Raw genomic sequence first — 23,444 nt, 5'->3', positions numbered from 1 at the left:
TGGTTTTGGCATCCTACAATGCTGCTCCGAAAAACGGCGTGGGGCGCACGGGGGAGGGGGGGGGGCGGCGTGAACGGGCCTCCCCAGGTGGAGGCTCGTCTGCTGTACTGGGGCGCCCCTTTACCGTTTCAGTTGCCATTCTGCTCGCTTTTGCTACACTGTGCCTCATCCTCCATTCAGCTGTTTATCGCCCGCTCTTGCGGCTACAGCGTCTCGCTCACCATGTAGTTGAGTTGCGCCCACTCTTGCGGTGCAGCGATAGGCGGCTGCCACAGGACTCTTAAAATGGCGGACGGCTCTTCGGATTTGGGCCTGGTCCACTAAAATGGCCCTAGGACACCTTGGAACTCGGATGTCCCCTGAGCCTTGAAGATTTTACAAAAGTCTTGGGGGCCCCCGACTCCTGCAGGCTTCCGGTGGGGAGCGGCTGCCATGATTGCTCGCGGAATGACCACGACTGAGCCACGAGATGGTGGTGCTCTCATGCTGACGCCAGCTTCAGTCTGAAACATCCAGAAACAAGGTGGGGCTTTCATCGTTTGGGAAAAAAAAAATGTTCTAATCCAATGAAAAGTGTTATTTTTAGGTCATATGATCAAGCCTTCTATTATTAGGAAACCAAAAGTAAAATGAACCAATGAAAAGTTTTATAAAGAAGTCACATGACCTGTTATGCTTACGTTACGCGCTGCTATAAAAAGCGTAGAAAATCCGTTGGCACGTGAGGCGGCGTCAGTAGCGGACCGATGTGCGAATAGGCCGAAGGCAGCACAACGCGCCAAGATCCGGATGGCACCGAGGTGGTGTTCAGCAAGTTGTCGAACTGGTGTGGCCATCCTACAATGCTGCGCCGAAAGTCGGCGTGGGGCGCCCCGTTGGCCTGTGAGGTCGCGTCAGTCAGTGGGGGCTGTTTGAGGATCCGACTGAATTGGAAAGCAATGTGATGCTGTGCGTCGCCCCCAAGATGGAGGCTCCTCGGCTGCAGTGGGGCGCCCCTTGGTGTTTCACTCGCTATCCAGCTGAGTTGCGTCCGCACTTGCGGCTACAGTAGGCCGAAGGCAGCACAACGCGCCGAGATCTGGATGGCACCGAGGTGGTGTCTAGCAAGTTGCCGCACTGGTGTGGCCATCCTACAATGCTGCGCCGAAAGTCGGCGTGGGGTGCCCCGTTGACTTATGAGGTGGTGTCAGTAGCGGACTGATGTGTGAATAGGTCGGAACCAGCACAAGGCGCCAAGATCCGGATGGCAAGTCCTGGATGTTGGGTGCCATAGTTGAGAGTTCTGAGCTGTGCTTGTAACACTGTCTGAAGCTTATTTGCACCTGCTGCAGCTTCACTATTGCCCTGGTGTGGCCAAAGATCGCCCATGACATAGGCGGCCGGCTCCCGAGGTCCGGCGGAACTTTTTTCCTTTTCCTTTCTGCATCTTGTCCCACAATCCGTTTGACCTGAAGACACGACCAGGTCCCTGAATGTGTGCAGGGGGACGCTATTGATTGAATCAAAATGGCGGCTTCACACAAAGCTGACTCAAGCGTTGCTGGTGATGCTATACAGACAAAAACTGGTTTTCAGTTTGTACATTCTTCAGGATTTTTCCATCCAAGGCTGGTTGAGAGTTTGTAGAACAATGGCTTCAGATCTTGCCCTCCCCTCTTTTGACTGTTGGTTCTTGTTGCCTATCTCTTCTGTTGTCATTTAACTGAACCTTTTTTGACTGCCGAAAGGGGTTCTGGTCCGACCGCTGGTTGGTGGAGACATCTTGACTATATCCTGGACCTGCCCGGCCTCGCCCAAAATGGCGCCGGTGTAAATGGGACTCGTAACTCCTTGTTGTGTACTGGTTGTACAACCTTGATATCACGAGATACGTATGCAGTTTTGAAGCACATGGCGGGCGGGGACGAGAATTGATTGAATATTTCGACATCCTTATTGATATTAAGTTCTGATGTGTTATTGATTACTGTACTATTGAAAGTTCGAATTAACGTCACCCATGGTACTTGCCCGCAAATGTATATCTAGAAAATTTTATTGTAAGTGGCCCTGTCGTATTTTAATTACAAAATGTACGTCCACCGATTCCGCAACTGTTAGACACCTTAGTTCTTGCAACCTAATGGCCCGCTCGTTACGTTCCTCTACAGTGTAAATGTCTCCTCATCATATACGATTCCAGTTTGCTCCGTGGCCGGCCCACGTGGTTATAGGCCCGTATTTGTATACTGACATTTTCACAATAAAGGTTTTTAAAACAAAACATGGTAGTAGTATTTACATTGGTAAAGTTTTTAATTTTAGTCACTGTTTTCGAATCAGTAAAAGGCAAGTGAAATAAAGCAGTCCAATTACATGACGGATAAAAGGTATAATACGCAGGAACGCAGTAAAGATAAATGGTCAAGGGCTGTTGTGTTTTTTACTCCTGCAACATAAAGTGATCGATAAGAATCTGATATTCAGGCGTATCGGCGACTAAGACAGCAGGCCGAGCATCTTTTGCTCAACGGCTCCGTCATGGGACGAAGAAACGCCCTTTTGCTAGAAAAAGGAATATATTTTACTTGCAGGACAGTTGTAAATTTTCCGGGAAAGTACATTAGCCTGGAACATTATAACATATATGTTTAAGAAAAAATAATGTTCGAAAGCAATAAAAAGCGTAATTTTTAGGTCATATGACCAAGCCTTTCATCATTAGAATAACAAAAGTAAAATGAACCAATGAAAAGTTTTATAAACTAGTCACATGACCTGTTATGCTTACGTTACGCGCCGCGCCCCGGATCGCTTCCGGGAAGCTGCGCTTCGCGCACCGGAGCACTTCCGGGTGCGCTAACGCGGCGTGTCATATAACGCATTACGCGACAACGTAGGTCCAGAATATACTCAAAATGTCTCCACTAACCAGCGGTCGGAACACAAACCCTTTCAGCAGTCTAAAAAGTTCTGTTAAATGACAACAGAAGGGACAGGCAACAAGAACCATCAGTCAAAGAGGGGAGGGCATGTCCTTCCCTACCGGGTCACGTTGGGGTGCTACCGGAACTGATAGAATTGGTAGTCTACAGTGTTTCTGGATGTTTCAGACTGAAGCTGGCGTCAGCATGAGAGCACCACCATCTCGTAGCTCAGTCGTGGCCATTCCACGAGCAATCATGGCAGCCGCTCCCCACCAGAAGCCTGTGGGAGTCGGGGGCCCCCAAGACTTTTGTAGAATCTTCAAGGCTCAGGGGACGCTTTCGAGAATGGGGCCCAAGCCCTAGCAGACAAGCGTCCGAGTTCCAAGGTGTCCCAGGGCCATTTTAGTGGATCACGCCCAAATCTGAAGAGCCGACCGCCATTTTGAGAGTCTTGTGGCAGCCGCCTATCGCTGCATCGCAAGAGTGGGAGCAACTCAACTACATGGTGAGCGAGACGCTGTAGTCGCAAGAGCGTGCGGTAAACAGCTGAATGGCGGAAGAGGCACAGTGTAGCAAAAGCGGGCGGAATGGCAACTGAAATGGTAAAGGGGCGCCCCACTACAGCGTGTCTTCAGGTCAAACGGATTGTGGGACAAGGTCCAGAATGGAAGAGTCATCAAAAGGCAAAAAGTTCCGCCGGCCGCCTATGTCGGGGGCGATCTTAGGCCACACCAGGGCAACACGACTTGGGGAGGGGGCAGGAGCCAAGCGCCCCCTCCCAGTCCGCGCCACCACACCGTATGTTGAAAATCTGAAGCCATCGTTCTACAAACTCTCAACCAGCCTTGGATGGAAAAATCTTGAAGAATGTACAAACTGAAAACCAGTTTTTGTCTGCATAGCATCAGCAGCAACGCTTGCTATCAGAGTGCATAAGTTTCATGCTCGATCGATTGAGCTAGCCGGATCAGGCAACAAAAAGTATAAAATAGTTATGTAAATAGTTATTTAATAAAATGTTTTACCCTGTTACTTTGCTGGTGTGTTGTATATATCTATAATATTTGCATAGAGTTTATCGTTATTTTGGGCGGGGTGGGTGGCGGAGCCGAGCTGTCTTGCAGCCATCATGGTGTGGAGCTCAGTTCATCTCACTATTTTCGTATTTCTCATGAAGGGTTGTTCCTAATGTTTCTATTTTAGCGAGGTCAAAAAGAGATCTCATTAGTGGCCTACTGATTTTGCTCGATTACTTTTGATTTTTTACACGATTTTTCACTATCTGCAAAGACTAAACAGAGTATTGCGACTTTGTGCTTCTTTGTAAATAGAGAATGAACCAAAGAGAATCAATTCTAAAACAGTAAATGCTTGGATAACAATCAAATGGAGAGACAAGCAGGCACAACGGATTACAACGGGGGCAAAGGCCTGCGTTAACTACCCTTCACTATCTGCAAAGAGAGAGTACTACTAAGAGAAAAGAGGGGGGGGGGCAGCGTTCAAAGCACATCAGCGTGCATAAACACGAAAAAGTTTTTACCTATCACGTACTTGACATTTGACAGCTTTTGATATTTGCTATTAAAAAACCGATGAAATTCACTGAAAAAACCATAGGTTTTTAACCCATATATAGTTAGGGATTAGCATTTACAAAACCTTAATTTACTCGCACAAAACCATAGAAATTCGCATATATAGTTAGATGCAATAACTATATATCGCGCAACCGCAACCCACTGCTGATGATGTCACATATTACATCATTCATGACATGGTCAGTGACATCACATATGACATCACTGATGACATCTCAAATGACATCACTGATGACACCTCAAATGACATCACTTATGACAACACTGATGACATCTCAAATGACATCTTAAATGACATCACTAATGACATCTCATTTGACATTACTCATCACATCACTGATGATATCATTCATGTGATAATACGATGAACCTCTTCAGATTCTAATATAACTTAGATACAATCAGTGTAAACAGACACTCACAGACTGTCACTCATCCATGGAGTTACTCACACACCTAGTCACTCATGTAGAAAATCAATCACACCTCCATTTCTTCAACTATACAGTTATACACACCTTACTTATTCAAACATATACTAACACATATTTACTCTCTTATACAATCCCTGATACAAGTTTACAATGATCCATACAGCCACTCACACATTCACTGGCTCATATGCACAGTAATTTATATATGACAACTCTCACATGTACTGTGTTTTACATATGTACTTACTTTGACATGTAGCACTGAGATATACATTCACTCACCAATACACCCATGAACACAGTCAACAACCCATACAGTTGTTTCCACATGCAGTTTTGAATCCATACATCTAGTGAATCAACTGTTGACACATCTATGCACAGAGTCACACACCTCCCAGCCACCCACACACACACACACTCTCCCATACAAATACTTGGGCAACCAATTAATAACCCATATAGTTACTCATATAGCTACTGATCAACACATGCAGCAGTTTACAGAACAACAGATATAATGATGCACAAATTAAGACAGTTTAGTCACTAACCCATGCACTCAGTGAGACTCATTTAATCACTCTCTCATACAGTCAGTCATGCACCTACTAAATGCTTCATCCAGACACTTATACATACACTCATTCTTTAATATGTAAGACATATTTTAACTTTACAGAAACATACAGTCACTGGATGTTGTCATCAGTGATGTCATCAGTGATGTCATTTGAGATGTCATCAGTGATGTCATCAGTGATGTCACTGACCATGTCATGAATGATGTAATATGTGACATCATCAGCAGTGGGTTGCGGTTGCGCGATATATAGTTATTGCATCTAACTGTATATGCGAATTTCTATGGTTTTGTGCGAGTAAATTAAGGTTTTGTAAATGCTAATCCCTAACTATATATGGGCTAAAACCTATGGTTTTTTCAGTGAATATATATATATACATATACATATATACATATACACTGCAGGTAACCCTAGGGAAGTGGGGCACACACCGGCGGAGCGTGCCGGTAAATTCATCCAACAAAAAAAGCCAATAACGTGCACTCGCAGTAGAAGCAGACACTGCAACAATCCAATGTTCCAAGGGTGTTTATTTCACAACGCGTTTCGGCTTACTGCGAAGCCTTGTTCATGTGAAATGGTGTGCACACAAACATGATTGATAAAGCATTGGGTTATTAACATAAACGAGGGACATCATGATCAGACATCACAGTCACGTTAACCAGTGCAAATGCGGCAGACATATTGGAATGAGGACCACATATGTATAAACCACAATGTGTGTGTAGGAGAGTAGGGTCTGCTTCCTATGGTCACCCCCACTTTTTGCTGTGATACTCTGGTTTTTCGACTTTAGTGTGGCTGTGGGCCTGCTAATCAGACCCACAGCCCAACTGTTCTCTCTCTAAATTCATACCATGTACTTTAGGTACATACCTAATTGGGTATTGGGTCACCTTTGTGAGCCCCTGTATAGTGTACCATAGGTACCCAGGGCATAGGTGCATCCAAGGCCTACCAGGGGCTGCAGCATGCATTATGCCACCCCTGGCTGGCCATCCAAACTGACACCACAGGCTGATCACTCAGCTTGGGCAAGGTCGTGTAATCACCCCTTGCTTAGATATAGTATTCCTATATCTACCCTTATATATATAGACACATATATACCTATAAGTCACTCCCATGGCAGGCCTTGACAATCCTGAATGGTACAAAAGGGGGTGGTGATGGACGGAGTATCTGAACCAATCAAACTCTCACACCCAGTCAACAGATCTGGGTTTAATCCATCACCGTTCTTTAGCCCACTCTGCCACCCCAGTTCAGACATGGCCATACGCAAATCAGTCTGACCCTGTGCCTTATGGGAACAGTCCAGCCCGAACTGCCAAGCCATGCCTTCCCTGGACCGGAAACAAGCTTCCGAGGACCGGTTTCTGGCATTTCAGCCGTCTTCAGCCCGGCTTCCTTGAATCCAGTGGCAAAGTGAGCAAGGGACTCACGTCTGAGCATACCCTGCCAACTTATGGCGAACAAAGCGGGACAAAAGGGGGTGTTGATGGACGGAGTATCTGAACCAATCAAACACTCACACCCAGTCAAAATCCTGAAGGCAGAGTGCTTGGTTTTATGTGAGATGGTGCTCTAGCATGAGCTGAGCCTGTCTGCAGCTTTCGTAACCATGTCCTTATAGCTGCTCTATGATATAGCCATACCATATACTCTTAAGTGCATTATAATCCTCGCGGTTAATGCTAACTTTAGTTTGGCTATATCAAAACATGTTGTGTTCTGGCGGCGGGGGTAGCATTCCACCCTTCTAGAGGGAGAAAACATGTAGTTACTGCTTAACCCGGTTAAAGTTAAACAGAGCCTCAGCATCACAAAATGGATGCTACTGCCACAGACACGAGTCTGACCTCCTGCTGCTGGGCGAAACTCCGGCAGGGGAGGCCTGGACAACAGGTTTCCTGTCAAGGGAGGTGCTGGCACCTCCCCAGACAGCCTATAGTGGATTGGGGCAGGGTGGGTTCAATGGAAACTGCTGTTTCCAGAAACTGCCTGGGGCACACAAGGTGCTCCATGCATAGCCCGGTTCAAACAAGTTGCTGGGGCACTCCAGCCCCAGCTCTGGCATGAAACTGGACAAAGAGAAAGGGGTGTAACCACCCCCTTCTCAGGTTCCACCCATAGGAGGGACCTAGCAGGTAATCCAGCCCCTTAGATTAGTATAAAGTTAGGAGCTGTGTCTAGAGACATTAGATTATCCTGAAAAGAAACTCTGAAACGAACTCTTGGACCTTTGACATTCCATTTCGACTGGAAGACTGAAGACATCTCCCTTGTGGTCAAGGAGTGACCACCCTGTGCAAACAGGCACCAACAGTAACTTGCCGGTTTGCTTTGTCGACGCTCCCGAAGACTTAGCAACGCAGCCTCTGGACTTCCAGACTTCTCTGACTCCGACCCACATCCACAACAAAGCTGAGACCCATGGCGGACACGAGAGACGTGGGACCTCCTGCAGTACCTGAATTTTGCTAACTGTGCAACTTCTGAGGCGTCCTCGAAGTTGTGCATTGGGGATTGAGAAGCCTCGACCCGAGCAGTAAGTGCACCGAAGCTCAGCCCTCCACACTCCACGAGTGCCGCGTGGGGACTGCGCCTGCATTTCTCCTTGACGCGTCTTTGCGGTTGCTAGCCCATTGGCTAGTGGCCCTCCTGAAGACATCCTTTTGAAACAACACAGCTTGCCTGGTTGCTCCAGGCTTGCTCCTGCTTGCAAAGGGAAGGCTCCCCAGACATTGCTGGTCTGAACAGAAGCCGATCTTCCCTTCCTGCGTGGATTGCCTTTGCCAAGGCTTGTTGGGTCCAATCTGGATACCAACACCGCCAACTGCTGGATCCTTCGTGGGGCAGTCCGTATCCAGCTCCTGGTCATCGTCAACGCCTCCTGGTCCACGTGGCTGCAGAGACAAGCTTGATCTCCTCACCTGATTGCATCTCGACATCGCCTGGTTCCTTCCTGGTCACTGGCTAGTGACCCAGACTCTGTCCTCTCTGCTTTCAGGTTCTTCACTGCTCCGCTCCACCCTTGGATCCATCCGGACACTTTCCTCCTGGTCGCTTGCAGCACTTTCTTACAGCTCTCCATAGGATTGATCGACGAAACCAGACACGAAAGAACACCTATGCACCTGGCTTCCCTGGGTGAGGTAACTCTAGTACTCCGGTGCTCCCGTGGGTAGTAACTATCCAAGTGTCCTAATTTAACTGGGGTTTCCCGTAGTCCACCTGGAAGTGTCCGAAATCTATTACTTTGTAACTTTTAGGTTCCCATTGAAAGTCTATGGTAACCCGCGTGTGTGTTTAGACACGGCACACGCATCCTGTGGGACTCCTACTTCCTAACCTTTGGTTGATCAGTGTAGCCCCAGCGATTTCCTAGGCCCTAGGCCTACTCGCCTTTCCTGAAGTGGCTCTTATACCACTTATTTAGTATATGGTTTGTGAGGCCCCTAGGGCAGAATTGTATTTGTGCAACTTATAGTATGCTTATTGAGTAACTTGTGCTGTATCTCGAACTCTGAACTCATAAAGAGTGCAGAGGGTTTGTGTTAGTAATAAATACATATATATTTGATGTATACCTTGCGTGGTGTCCTTTCATTTGGTATTCAAGGGATTATAATTGGTAAAACAATTGGCTTCACATGCTCTCTGAAGTATTAGCCTAAGACTGCTTTGTCCATGCTACCACTAGGATAGCTGGTCTATAAGGTTGACTTTACAACCATCACCATAAGGGTTGTTTGGACTGATACAGGGTGCCCACTAGGATAGTGGACATCACATATAAGGCCAACTTCTCACAGTGTTCTCAAATAGATACAACATTTTTTAAGGTATAGCACAGTCAAAAGGACAAAGCAATCAGTAGTTGGTCAAAACAAAGGTATAACAAGTGTACGTGAACAATCGTACAAAGACGGCAGACATATACGGATAAAATCCTGGTTGTATCTATTTGAGAATACATTGCGTTTAATGCATATGTGGTCATCATTCCAATATGGCCACGCATTTGCACTGGTTGATGCGACTGTGATGTCTGATCATGATGTCCCTCGTTTATGTTCATACCCCAATGCTTTATCAATCCTGTTTGTGTGCGCACTATTTCACGCGAACAAGGCTTGGCAGTAAGCCGAAACGCGTTGTGAAAGAAACACCCTTGGAACTTTGGTTTGTTGCGGAGTCTGCTTCTACTGAGAGCGCACGTTATTGGCTTTTTTTGTTGGAGATATATATATATATATATATATATATATATATATATATATATATATATATATATAGAGAGAGAGAGAGAGAGAGAGAGAGAGAGAGAGAGAGAGAGACCGAGAGAGAGATTTTTGCCTGTGAACTGACTAATAATTGGTAAACGAACCTAGCACAGCCCCTTTTACATCCGTCTCTTGTCTCACTCAAAGTATTTTCTGGGAGATGAAAATGAAACCATGTTATTTAACGGTGTCCAAACACAGAGGTGAACTATAGAAAACAATAGCAGCTCTCAACGAGTGCCACAGACTAGTAGTCAATTATTAGCAACCAAAATATTCTTGCCGCATGAGTTACTTACTTTGCCTCCAGTGCCAGAGCGATGATTCCTGCAGCCATGGGCGCCGAGGCTGAAGTTCCTGTGTGACTGTCAGTGCAACGCTGCCTCAGGTCGGTGGTGATCTGTGAAGACATGAAGAGAAGCTATTAGACTCCAGTGATCTCACTCAGCACACAGCTGCGTCCAATAAGAGTCAGTGGCCACAATGCATAGCATGGACTTGCATATATCACTGCTAGGGAAGTTGGCACTGTGATTGTGGTTGTCAATAAACACTGCTCAAAGACTTATCTGGATTACTGATAAAAACACTGCATGATCGAGTGTGAGATATCCACAACATATTTCCATTTTACAATGTGCTCTATATCCCTAGTTGTAGCCGTATGCTTACTGTAACTTCTGAAATATCCTGGAACATCAACAATTTACAATTGCCTTTAGATCTCTTTTGGGTGGCCCAGAAAGGTTAATGCAGGGTTTTACGTTCATCACATGTAGCTAGGATTTTTAATATATCTATATCCAGGCATTCACTTGCTAGCATTTCCTTCTATTTTAGAAAACCTGCCCTTCCTTTACAAGCGCCACGGATTGCTTGACGTTCACATAAAGAACAAACTGTCTGTGAAGGTGTAGTTAGTTAATGTAGTGGTGTATCAGTTCAGCATCCTCTTTACCGGTCAGAAGACACACTCTAAAACTGTTAGCAACTGTCAGCATCCACACTGACAAATTCCAAGTTCCCTATAGTGTTTAAAAGTTCAAGCACAAAGGTGATTTAAGCATATGCGACTAAACGACACAATCCCTTCTCTATATTCCCGGTGTTTCATACCTTTCTAGGAAGTGGGCCAGATTTGAAATTCAAATTTGGATGGAGTACAGTAGGCAGCTATATACTGAAATGTGTAATTCTTTAGATAAAATCCCCTCCAACATTCTCACATAGTGTTCAATAACAGGCAAAATCAGCCCGACATGTCAACAAATTAAACCTGTATGTGAGGAGTAATCCAGTAAAGAAAATACAATTACACCTGTATGTGAGGAGTAATCCAGAAAAAAAAAGTTCTTCACCCAGTCCGCATCACTAGCAATCACCAGCCATAGGGAGACTAGAATGTTAATTTGTTTGGTGAGGTTAGCGAGGAATTTCAGAAATATTGTGACACCATTCACTGGATGGCTCTTGAAGGTACTGCATTGCTAATTTTAACATTGTATTTAAAACTTTTACCAAACCTTGTGTTGGACCCTTGTACCTTGCAAACTGGTTGAAAAGGACCCACTCTTTTGCAATGATTACACAACCTTCCCAGAGCAGGACAAGATGTGTTATTACAAAGATGAGTCTTCGACCAACATCTGTGGCAACAATTTTGCCCAGTCGTGAACTTATTCACTCTTGTATTTATAAAGGGAATTTATGTCAGGTATACAAGCAACAGGTGAATGTCCCTCATTGCCTGACAAAGCTGAGAAGAAACAATGATCTTTCTATGCTCTTCGCTACATCAATAACTTCCGACTGATTTCTACACGTTAGTTATCTCTCTTGCGTTTTGTTTGAGAAACAGTTGAACACAACATGGTCTCCAATATATGTTTCTACATTGTGCTCAAATGTACATGTTGGAGCAAGTATGGGTAAAGCCGCAATAAACAATGTAAAAAATCAGGACGCCCTGCCAAAGCCTTGACTTCAATTGCAGGGAAAATACACCTCGTAGAAAGCAACAAACGGCAATCTAAATTCTACAACACAATACATGTTGAAATATGTCTAAACATAACGGCCAAACTGCACATAACGTTAATTACGAAAAATCACGGGTTAATTATTAAATAGAATACAAAAATTAATAAAAACAATATATATTAAAAAAAGTGTGGATTCTATACTATGTGTAATCTCAAAGGGAATACATACATATCTAGTTAATCATGTTAATGTCAAAATGTAACTGAAAACAAAAAGGAATGAGAAAAAATGGGAGAGAAATATATACCATTTTTTTTCCCAAACGTATGTTTATCATTTCAGATATTTTTTCTCATTCAATCACAAGAGAAGTGGCTTGACTCATTATGAATTTTGATGAGATTGAGTCTTCACTGGCGTTTTGAAGACCGATGCGCCTTCTTCAGGAAAAGCCACCGATAAATTAAATTGATACCTTCTACATTGTGTAAAGCTGCTACAAATCCTTCAACTGTTTCTTTGATGATTTGCATGCGTTCTAGGCTCTTTTGAATATTGTCCTTGCATTCTTTCTTTTCGTTCAATATACAAATCCCGAACTGTGCCTCCAATAAATACGTGCTTCGACTAGAAGGAGATTGACAAAAATCTGCTGACCCCCCCAATGTCCAAATGATTGTACAATTGTCTTGAAGGATCATAGATCACGGCATCAATGGCAGTTAAATAGTTCTCAAAAATGTGAAGCCACTGCTTCCACTTTACCTCTGGCCTACTGCATTTTAATGTGTAGCCATACTTTGCCCAGATGAAAGAGCTTGTTTAAAATTGAACTCACATTGCTCACACTTGTTTGCAAAATAATATTCTTTACTTTAATCAAGCCTAAATGTGTTCTTTCGAGCAGTACAAAACAGCAAGCCCGAGGGCGTTAATAGGGCACCTGTAGTCATGTATCGAAATTATGCATTGTCCCTTAAACCAGAACCGTTCCAAATAGCACATCCTTACAAGGTACATTTACCCATCATAGTTCCTTCCAAGCAAATCTATCTCTGCACGCAACACCCTGCCACTGGGTACATCGGTCAGGCATGGAGGAAACAAATTAATGAACAAGGCGACTGCACTTTAGATTTCAAATCCATTTATGTAATTTTGGGATATCTAAAAAAAAAAAAAAAACACCTGACAGTGTGTATGTTTTACAATCAAGCCATCAATCCACCACCGCTTCCAAGCAGCCTCGAGACAACCCACCACCTGTACACAGCACATATAACAAATAGTATTCAACTACAGAAAGATCGCCAAACAGTCACTTTCACCCATTGCATTTCACATGCGTCTCCCCACACCCAAAGGAATAATGAAAGCCAAAACTGACGCAAAACAAAGGGCAAGCTACCTTGCTCACCTTCACGGAGTATGTAAAATGTACTCACTACTGAGTTTTGTAGTGAGCATGGTGCAAATAGTCAGTTATGACCATAAAAGGTAAAGCTTCAGAGCACTAAGAGTGGGGGTGGGTTTGGAGTGTATTAATTGATGTGTCTCAATAGAAGTCTTTCACCTCCACATGTTCTTTGAAAAACAGAAACTGCCATTTAAATAATGAAGCATCCTTGGATGAAAGGATGTCGCTAATCCTTATTTCCTGCAACTACAAACATATGTCTCACTGCCAGGTATAGGGACGCCCCCTCTATACTTAAATATACAGAGGTTTTGTCTCTTTATATGGTTTTGATGAATCCTTCATTGAAATATCCGGATTAACCAGAGACCATTTTAAAACGTCCATCTACAAATCCTGCCCAGGGCCAATTCTTTAAGTCCCTTAGCCAAGAATGCTAGTTTGGATATGTCCACTCACCGACGACAAGTATCCTGAAGGGAATTGGATACAAGTAGAGTTAATGGCATGCTCCAACATGTATATGGGTGGAACCAGCTCATCTCACTTTACATTTGGTGTGTGTGCTGCAACAAAGTGAAAACCCTGTTGAAAAAGAAAAGTGATATAGGTATTCTGAACTTTGTAAGGCCCAGTATATTGTAGGACCACCATTGACTATTAAAGGTGCTCTTAACTCTGGTCTTATAACACTAAGAGCTTTCTTAATCCAAAAATTTAATTTCTACATATTTTTTTTGAAATGTGGCATTTTTCAGAAGTATATGTATATTGTGTGCGATGGTGAGCTTTAACATATTTGCATTTAAGTTTTCATACCTCTGGTTCTTCAAGTATAGATATATGGAGTCCGCCTCTAGTTACTGCACAGAGAATTTATATAATCTCGAAATTTCATGGGTGCCCACTGCTTTTGGGAAATATGCAAGATGATTCAGTTTTACTTGGTAGCTCATTAGATATGCTTCATTAGCCAAAGTTTAAGTTTGAAATGAATAAGTGTAATATATATATATATATATATATATATATATAAGCATCTGTCTATGTATCGGTTTATCAATTTATCTATTTACCTATCTACCTACCTATACCTATCTACCAATCTTCCTATCCATCTCAATTGCCTCACCTGCAAGCAGAAATCAGCAACTGGCTAAGGCTCTTGTGATTGTGTCCGTATTAAAAAAAAGAACAATTAATGGAGAATTGCTCAAAGATCTCGATTAAGCATGGTCTTCTGTTGGTCAATCTATGCATTTTAAAGATTTGTCACCGACTGTTGACAGGAGACGTCATCTGTATAAATGGACAAGATCATCAACCTGGTGCACAGAGAGCTAAAGGAACCCATTAAAGCCCCGGTTACAAACTATACATTATGAGACACATACCTTGCATATTCTTTTGAATCTAATTCATCCATGCACCATATGTGATTGCTACTAAACTTACAACAGTTTAACCAACCTTTGAAACATGCGTCAGAGTGGCTAACATACACAAGTCAACCCGTCCGTGAACTTGGATGCCAGTCACACCAAGTTGCTCCTATCTATTGCTTTCACCATCTTCTATTTACTCCCAACCACCAATCAATTGTTTTCAATTGATATGTATATGTACCAAGCCGCTGACCTCGCCAAAAATGATTTGATCATTTCAATATCTATCACTTCAAAACTCATAACCTATAAAAACCATTATCTTTTTGGATGATTTCCTTCTACTATTGTCTTTTCCACAATTACCACCAATGAATCACTCATTGATCTATTTTACGGTCTCAGCATCACTTAGGTATACCAAATGTCACCGAAGCCATAAGACACTGACTTGCCTCTCCTTCCCAATGATTGGACAGATCACTTTGCCGTATTCGGCTTCAGACCCAGGTTGAACCCCATTTCAGTAAACTGTCCCAATCTACCCAAAACAGTCATCCAAAACATCAAACTACTTTAGGTCACACTTTGGCAACATAATTTAAAATCCTTATCAGAACCACCACCACTGGGCCAACCTGTGAAGTTGATTTTTGATATTGCATCAACAACATCCAATCTTTTATTAACATTCAAACCAGAAACCTATACTCCATCCAGCATAAACCATCAGCTACCTGGTGTTCCATGAAGTTAAACTATTTTAAGAGAGTTTGCAGGCAACTCAAAAAGTGGTATGGGAAATCCAAGTCAACCATTTATCTTGTGATCTAAAGAAACTGCATATATAATGCAATAAAAATGTATTCTCAAATGTCAAAACAAAATTTACCAACAAACTTTGCTTTTAGAGTTCAACGGTACACAAATTTATTTACAACCATTTGCTAGTGGTTCACTCCTAAACCATGCTTCAAACTCCACTGAAAAAAGAACTGTGATGGGGAACATACTCTTAGAATTCTTAATCACAGGGTTATCACCTTGATAATCGTAATGGAACTCAAAGCAGTCTTTGACATGGTGGTGCACCAGCTTTCATTATGCAGGTCGTCCACTGTGGTGAGGGCAGCAATGATGTATTTCACCTACTTTCTGCAGGGCGGAACATAACCGTTACAGAAAGGCTTTTTTTTTCTGACACCATAGTGATTGATTGTAGGTTCTTCGGGTTGTTTCTGGCCCCTTTAACATTTTATCACACCAGCCTCTTTCAGGGGTACACAAGTGTCTGTTCAATACCATGCTGATGATGCACAGGTTTATATTAGATACTTGGAAGCTGTTTCTCCCTGTAAGGATTTAAGGTTTACTTTGCAGAAAATCCAACTAGTCACCTGTTAAAGAATCCAACACTGAGGTCATCATTCTGAGTTCCAACATTAGACAAAAACTTTCGACTCCAAAGTCTCCTAACAGTTTGGCCTTGAGCTTAATAGAACCAAGAAAATTGAAAACCTGGTTGCTTGTCTAGTCTCCGGCCACGTCACCTCCCCAGGCTGCAGTCACAAGTGGTTTCCTTCAGCTAGGGAAGTTAAACTCTATTCTCCATGTTATTAAAAGCCCTTTGGTGTTACAGTAATCCATATTATTCAAGTGCAGTTAAAAAGCACGTTAAGACACAAAAGAGCAGAAAAGGGTAACTTTTCTGGTTATCATTGGCTTAAGTTGCCAATATCATGTCTTTCCCTTGAAATCCTTGCACTGGCTTTCCGTGGCCGAGTGAATTTAATTCAAAGGGGATTGTCTTAGCCATAAAAGCCTGCACCATCTGGTGCTTGCACACCTAAATGTCCTGATTGCAAACGCTCTTGCAAAAAATGACCACAGCTCAAGTAAAGCTCTCCTAAAAAAATCCTTGATACAACCTCAGCACAAAAGATGTCTGGGATATCTCGGCTCAGAACCCCAGCTTTTCAAACGTTCTTCCACTGGATGTTAGGCACTCTGCCAATATGCTTAAATTCAGAATAAACCCAAAACCACACTTTTTAGCTAAATTGTAGTTAGACGAGCAGCAAAACCCCTGTGGGTAGCGGTGCCATATGAATCCTCAAAAAAAGCACATTCCAACCCCTGATTTCAGTAATAATGTCATCATTGCTCATCCCTCATTTCAAGAGAAAATAACTGAAAGAGCTGTTGCAATACCCCGCAAACCCACTGGGTCAGACACAGACTACACCAAGTCTATCAATAAAATTTCAGGACCCACAGTGGAAGCAAACTGCCACCATAAAGGTGGCTGATATCACCCCCTTTATAGTAGATGTTAGGCATTTGTGTACGCTTGGTACGTCTTGGTACTTTTACACGTTTGCTTAATTTGACTTAGGCAGCCTTGCTACCTTCTTTAACACACCCGTAGCCTGACAAGGGATCCGAGGTTAAGTATGGCAATAGTTCACCTTATATCTTGAAAAACTCCCAAGCTGAACATCCAGAATCTCCCTACCCTTTTCCCATTTCTGGTGGACTGTCCAAGGTTACATATGGTATCCTATTATCCTGAGGTTTTATATAAAGCATTGGGAGTCCTATCATAAAAATAAAATACTGCACCAATATAGTTTAAGAGTCAGTTTTTCTCCAGGTTATCATTATCAGATGCTAGCCACATCTTAAATGCGTTGCCACAGTTTCTATTAACATTAATGAGGCAGGAAGTTGTATTCGCTTGTGAGTTGGAGGACTGTGAGGGACAACAGACGTCCAATTCCCACATTCATGATCTCAAATTACTGTTTTATTCTGGGTGCATCCTTTCTATCTTATATGGATTATGCTGCATTAAACAAATCTGCAAGGGTACATTGTGGGGAGCACGCAACTGTGTTCTGGGTTATTGTCTCCTCCCGAGACACCCGCAGCTGCCATCCTAAAAAGTTGAATATGTCCATCTATTGCAAATGGCTACCACATTTTTCAAAAGGTCCATATCAGATAAATGGTCTACAACTCCAGTTGCAGTCACAAACCATTGACACATTCCATCAATACTTGGAAGGAGGATAGAAACCCTCCTTTTAAGCCACCACCACTTACCAATTGCACGGAGTCGCAAAATGTAGTTTGCAAGCCACAAAGACATTGCAGATATGCAAAGTGCCCATCATACATTGCAACTCCTTCATCAAGCCCTAGCAGCCCACACCCCCAGGAAACTCAAATATGCACCTCCTCGCCCTACCATTCATGGACTTTAATTCCTCTTGGGGGGATTCAAGAACATGCAAGCTGTGCAATTATCAAAGAATCTTGGCTTCATTTATTGTGCTGCTGCCCTGAACTCCCCTGTGACGGCCATCATTTGTTAGTTCCTCGATTTTTGGCTCATGGAACAAGAACTTGCAGAACAGCCTCGGATCTGTTTTTCTCCAACAACATCGCAATGACTAGGAAAACTGGGGAATTTCACCAACATCAACCGAGCAGCACTTCAATTGCGCTGGGTGGGCGCCATTGGATCAGACCCCACCAGAGCAACATTGTTTCCATCGAAGGACCCATTTCTAGGGTTTTAGACCAGATCGTCTCCAGCCCACCAGGTCTCTGCACAAGCACTTTTTATCAGTGGATGAAACTCCCATGCCCTCAAGAACGTACGTAAAGACAACCCAGACTCTGCTGCTTGCTAAGAATTTCCGATTGCACTTTTTAACTTTGACAGCTTTTATAATCCTGATTTTATATTTCAATTCCTAGTACTTGTTTGACATCGTGAACATGATTTCGTGTAATGATTATAAATAGTTGATCATGAATAAAAAAATAAATGAATTCATACATTGCAACTCAGTTTGTGGCTGCCAAAACTGAGTTTGCAAATCACAGACTTCATGACAGTAAAACAAAATGAAGCGCTAGTTTGTTCAACTCTCAATGACAAACAACAGGCTTAGAGCTTTTTTATCAGGCTAACTGACCCTAAGCTGCAAAGGATAAGTTCCTAAACTTCCATGGTCTCGAACCCTGAAATCTCCAAAAAGCATCCTATATATTTCCAGATTTTCCAATAAACTATATCTAATAAAACGTGTTGAGTTTGGACCTGAATGTTTTTAAACACTCGAGAAATGTTCATTTGTACATATTTTCACAAAAAAACTCTTTCAAGAAGCTGTGATGTATGTGAGAGTGGTCCTTTGTAAGCTGTGCCTAGCTGGCGATCCATCAAGTACATTTTATATGAGAAAAACAATTCACAAACGCGGTTACACACCCCTGGTGTGCCACAGGCAGTGCTATTTCCGAGCAATTACCTGCAAATAAATGGCATTTGCTCAGACGTGTTGGTTAACAAAAGGTGAGTTAGTATTGCCAACAGACTGTGCTTTTTTTCACTTTAATAAGGTGTTTTAAAGATTGCATGTAGACGAATTTCCAGTACTGGGGTACAACGCCTTGCTAGGCACTTCAAAGGAGCACCATCTACCTTTAAACTTCCCCTCCTAAAATACGCAATATAAACTTTCATGGCACTGTGCAAGGCTATGAAGTCGGCACCCCTTAAAGATCAGACGGAAAGAAATGCATGGAAATGAAAGGTGGAAAACAATAATTCGGTCCTTTCTTTCATACACTTCCAGATAAAAGCAGGGGAGGATGGGAATAGATTAATTAGACTGAAGGAGAGGGGGCCGGAGTCCGATATTTAAAGATCATTCTGGTGTACCCAATAAACTAAAACAAATGAGCGGGAAGTTGGAGGAAGCCAATAGTTCTCAACTATGCAAGAGCTATTGGTTTTGTCAATGTCGGTTAGCCACGATGAAGAGCATATTGACAGCTGTGTAGTATGAATGAAAGATAGAAATATTTTTTGTATATACAATAAAAAATTACAGAAATTAAAAGCTCTGTCACGGCCAACGCTGAGAAGGAGGGGCAGGGATCCGTTTTCTCAGTATGGGGTTCGAGTCTGCTTTCACAGAAAAAAAAACATTTTCAGAAACAAAAGAAAATAACACCTTGTCGTAACCCAAAAAGCTTGAATGGGGTCATGAAATAAGAGAAAGGATGAGGGTGCTGGGCAAAACACACACTAAGCAATAATAACAAAATTAAATGATAACCACCATAGATATACGGGTGCAAGGGCTGCAATCTATTTAAAACGGTCTGAAGTTGTCAAAAGCAAGAATGATCATGGCATGGCTGCAATGTCTGAAACTCCTAAATACATAAAAGGCATTTAAGGGAAACAGGACTTTACCAACGAGCTGAAGTTCGCTGTGTTGACACCGCATGACAACAGCACCAAACAGGCCCTGCAGAGCAAAGAGCCCAGCGCCGTGCTCATTTTTGTAGCATCTTGAAACCTGTTGGCGTGATTTTCGGGCGCTGTTGGGGGGGAGGGAATGGAAGTGGACAAACAATGAAGGGGGAGGAGGTAGGGGCAGACGGAGCAAACCACAACAGAGTAGAGGGCCGGTTGGACAGGACATGCAACGCAGGAGTGGGTATGGGGAGGAAGGCAAGCGGGTATGGGGAGGAAGGCAAGCAGCAATGCGGGAGGGAAGGATGTGGTGCAAGTGAAAGGGCAAAAAGTACATCTGAAAGCGGAGAGCAGTGGAAGGACATTGTGCAAGCCAGGTAGTACTTGGGCCATGCTTCAGTGTAGGGACAAACAGATGAAGAGGATGTGAAGCTGAAACTTGCTGACCAAAGAGAAGAGAGTGACAATGAAGCTAACCAATGGTAAGCAATGGGTTGGGTCTAAGCCCACTGTAAGTAAATAAAATGTTACACAAGTAACACCACGTGCGCTGTCTCAGGGGAATCCAAAAGTACAGAGCATGGTGTGGGGAAGGGTAGGGCAGGGCAAACTGTCAAAGAGGTGAAGGTGCACACCAAACATACCAAGGGCATAAAACAACTTACTGTGCCCTGAAAACAATTAGGGCCCTAGGGTGAAAGCAGATGTGAGTTGTGCGGAGTGAGGGGCCGGGGGGGGGGGGCAAGAATGTGCACTGCCTGAGGGGAAACAGCACTGATCGAGCAGCCTTTACCACGCAGGTTAGGTACCAGGCCGGTAAGTATTTGCACTTTAACCATGCAGAACTTTGAGGTAAAGAGAGGTAAGGACAAACTTAGGATTCAGGATGGGTAAAAGAAAAGGAAGGTAAGGGTGAATGCAGGGTTAAGGGATGGCAGGGAAGGTGAATTTAAGATTCAGGGGTGGGAAGGGATAAAGGAAGGGAAGAGTGATTTTAGGGTTCTTGTGGGTAGAGGTAAAGTGCGGAAATTGTGATTTTAGTGTTCAGAGTGAATAGAGGTAAAGATGGTAAGGTTGATTTTAGGGATTGGGCTTAGAGGAGGTAATGGGAGTGAAGGGTGATTTAAGGGTTTAGGGTGGGTAGAGATAAATGGATGTAAGGGTGATTTTAGGGTTCATGGGTGGATAGAGGAAAAAGGAGATAAGTGTATTTTTAGGGTTCAGAGTGGGTAGAAGTGAGGGAAGGCTGAATTTAGAGTTCAGGGTGGGTAGAGCTTGAGGAAGGTAAGGTCGATTATTGGGTTTGGGGTGGCCGGAGGTAAAGTGAAGTAAGGGTGATTTAAGGGTTCATAGTGGGGAGTGGTAAAGAAAGATAAGGGTAATTCTTTTAGGGTCGGATGGAGGTAATGGGAGGTAAGGGGGATCTTTGGTTCTGGGTTGGAAGAGGTAATGGAAAAGAAGGGTGATTTAAGGTTTTGGTGTGCGTGGAGGAGGGCGTTGTTAAGATAGCAGCAGGAGAAGTTGCATAACTGCGAGCTCCATCCTGATGCCACAGAGATCCTGGTTACCCGTTGCTCTTGTCCCCCCCACCCGCCATCGAGAAGAAACAGAGCATGGAACCATCTGCCTCCCAATTCACTACAGGAGGTTGGGCAGCTGGTGAATGCGCCCTCTGCACACTGGGGACCGCCGCATTGTGCCACGAAGGGACAACGTCATTGGCCGCTGCCAGCTAGCCTGTGACCTATCGGAGGCCAGGAGGGGGACTGATCTGCACCCTGATTTGAGGAGAGGGCTGCCGGTCTGATGCGGGAGGTAGCAGAAGAACCAGACCAGGAGGTGACTGTAGTGGGGACCGCTGTTGCAGCACAGGAAAGAGTTGAGTCAGACCCTCCCCTGCTGACAGCTCCATGAGGCTTGCATGTATGCGGACGCCAAGTGGGAATGGCCTGCAGTAGAACCAGCTTACCGGCCCGGGGTTACTACCTACGGATTAGCAGTCGGAGGAGGAACTCCTGACCGTGGGACAACGGAGTTGGGGCCCACTGATGCTCTGACTGCAGCAGGAGTAGGTGGGCCTCTTCAGCCCCCTTCTATGCACCAGTGCTTATCTGGGAAAGCACCGGTACGAAGGGAGTGAAAAGCAAATAGCCTGCTGGCCCCCAGGGGACCACACCTGAAAGAGCTGAATGGGGCCACCAGATTGTGGCAAGGCGGTGTCTGAGCCCACCAAGACTGGAGCGGCAGTGGGAATAGGGGACCCCCCACGCCCCAGGTTGTGAGCACATATGGGCTTCCACGTGTCGCAAGCAGCGATGACTAGCTGGCTGACCCTGCAGGATGCCATAGAAAGGATGGAGGTTCTGAGCGGGGGAATCAGCCCTTTGTGGACGAAGTGGAGGCCAAAACCAGGTGCTCACGGTGCATGTACACCTTCCCTTGCCCCCCCCCCCCCCCCATCAGCATAAGCGGACTGGAGATTGTGAGGGGCCCATACCGGCAACTGGCTAAACCTTAGGCCCATACAGTTCAGTGCGACGGGGCATGACACTGAGTCACAGGACATCCTGGGTGTCTGCTGAGATTGTGGGGTGGTGCTAGTCTATTTGGTGGTGTTGTGAGATGACCTCCTGAGCCACGCGAGGTAGTGGTGCAGTTATTCAACTACTGCGATAGAGACAACATTATATTGATTGACGGCACTGAAGGCCCCTGGCAAGTGAAAAATCAAGAAGTCACAAACTTTCTGGACTACACAGCAGATGTACAGAAACAGAGAGCCTCGCATTATTCAGTGAATTACAAACTCCGGCAAATGAGACTTAAATATGCTTTAACATCTCTGGAAAAAGTCAAAGTCTTGGAAGGGGACAAGGCATTCATTTTTCAATCGGCGCAGGAGACCTTGGAGGGCCCAGAGAATAGGAGAGAATGTTCACCCTCATATCAGACTGAAGCTGATGGGGGCTGGAAGATGGCGAGGAACAGACACTGATCATCCCACAGACTTCAGACCTGACCGTCCGATGAACAAGCGGGTCACAAAAGAGCACAGGTAGTGGTCAAACTGGAAAGAGCAGGGTCCCCCAGGTCTGGTAACCTGGATGTAGCTGGGACGCCCTCACTGTGGGGCTCCCTCCCGGATGAGATCCCAGAGGCATTACAGGGGGGCCCCCAGGTCACCCTGATGACAGCAGATCTCTTGTGATGACTCTGGTGTCACTGTATCCTTTATGCTTCTTACTGGGGAGAGTGGCACTGGCTCCACTGCTGCTCTAGACTGTGGTACTGGGGACTTGATATGGCGAGGCAGCGAGGTGAGGAGAATTCTGTACTAGAAAAAGTGCTACGGGTAATATGAGTTTCTTCAATGTGCTCAGCAGTTCCCATGCAATACCCCATATCATTCACAGGACTTCTATTTTCATTAACTATATTTTGCAAGGTTTGTAGCCAGATACAGCACTGTTGTGCGACGGCCTGTGAAGGGGTGTTCAGGGAAACTGTTATATTTGATTATGTGTGTGTACTGCTCTGTGAGATAGTCCACCCCATTACTTC

At 44.3% G+C, this 23,444-nt stretch overlaps 1 protein-coding gene across 2 annotated transcripts in view; it reads right to left on the bottom strand.

The window, feature by feature from the left end:
• Positions 1 to 23,444, bottom strand: part of PCSK5 (proprotein convertase subtilisin/kexin type 5) — a 1,065,339-nt gene that overhangs the window by 233,457 nt on the left and 808,438 nt on the right. For both annotated transcript variants that reach the window (XM_086961287.1, XM_086961288.1), the window contains exon 9: positions 10,120 to 10,220. In XM_086961287.1, coding sequence (XP_086817413.1) covers positions 10,120 to 10,220 — 101 coding nt within the window. The remainder of the gene's footprint in view (positions 1 to 10,119; positions 10,221 to 23,444) is intronic.

Source organism: Lissotriton vulgaris, chromosome 3_1, assembly GCF_964263255.1.
Source record: "Lissotriton vulgaris chromosome 3_1, aLisVul1.2, whole genome shotgun sequence".
Lineage (NCBI taxonomy): Eukaryota > Metazoa > Chordata > Amphibia > Caudata > Salamandridae > Lissotriton > Lissotriton vulgaris.
The sequence above is the reverse complement of the archived record's forward strand: the minus strand, read 5'-3'. Positions and strand labels throughout refer to the sequence as shown.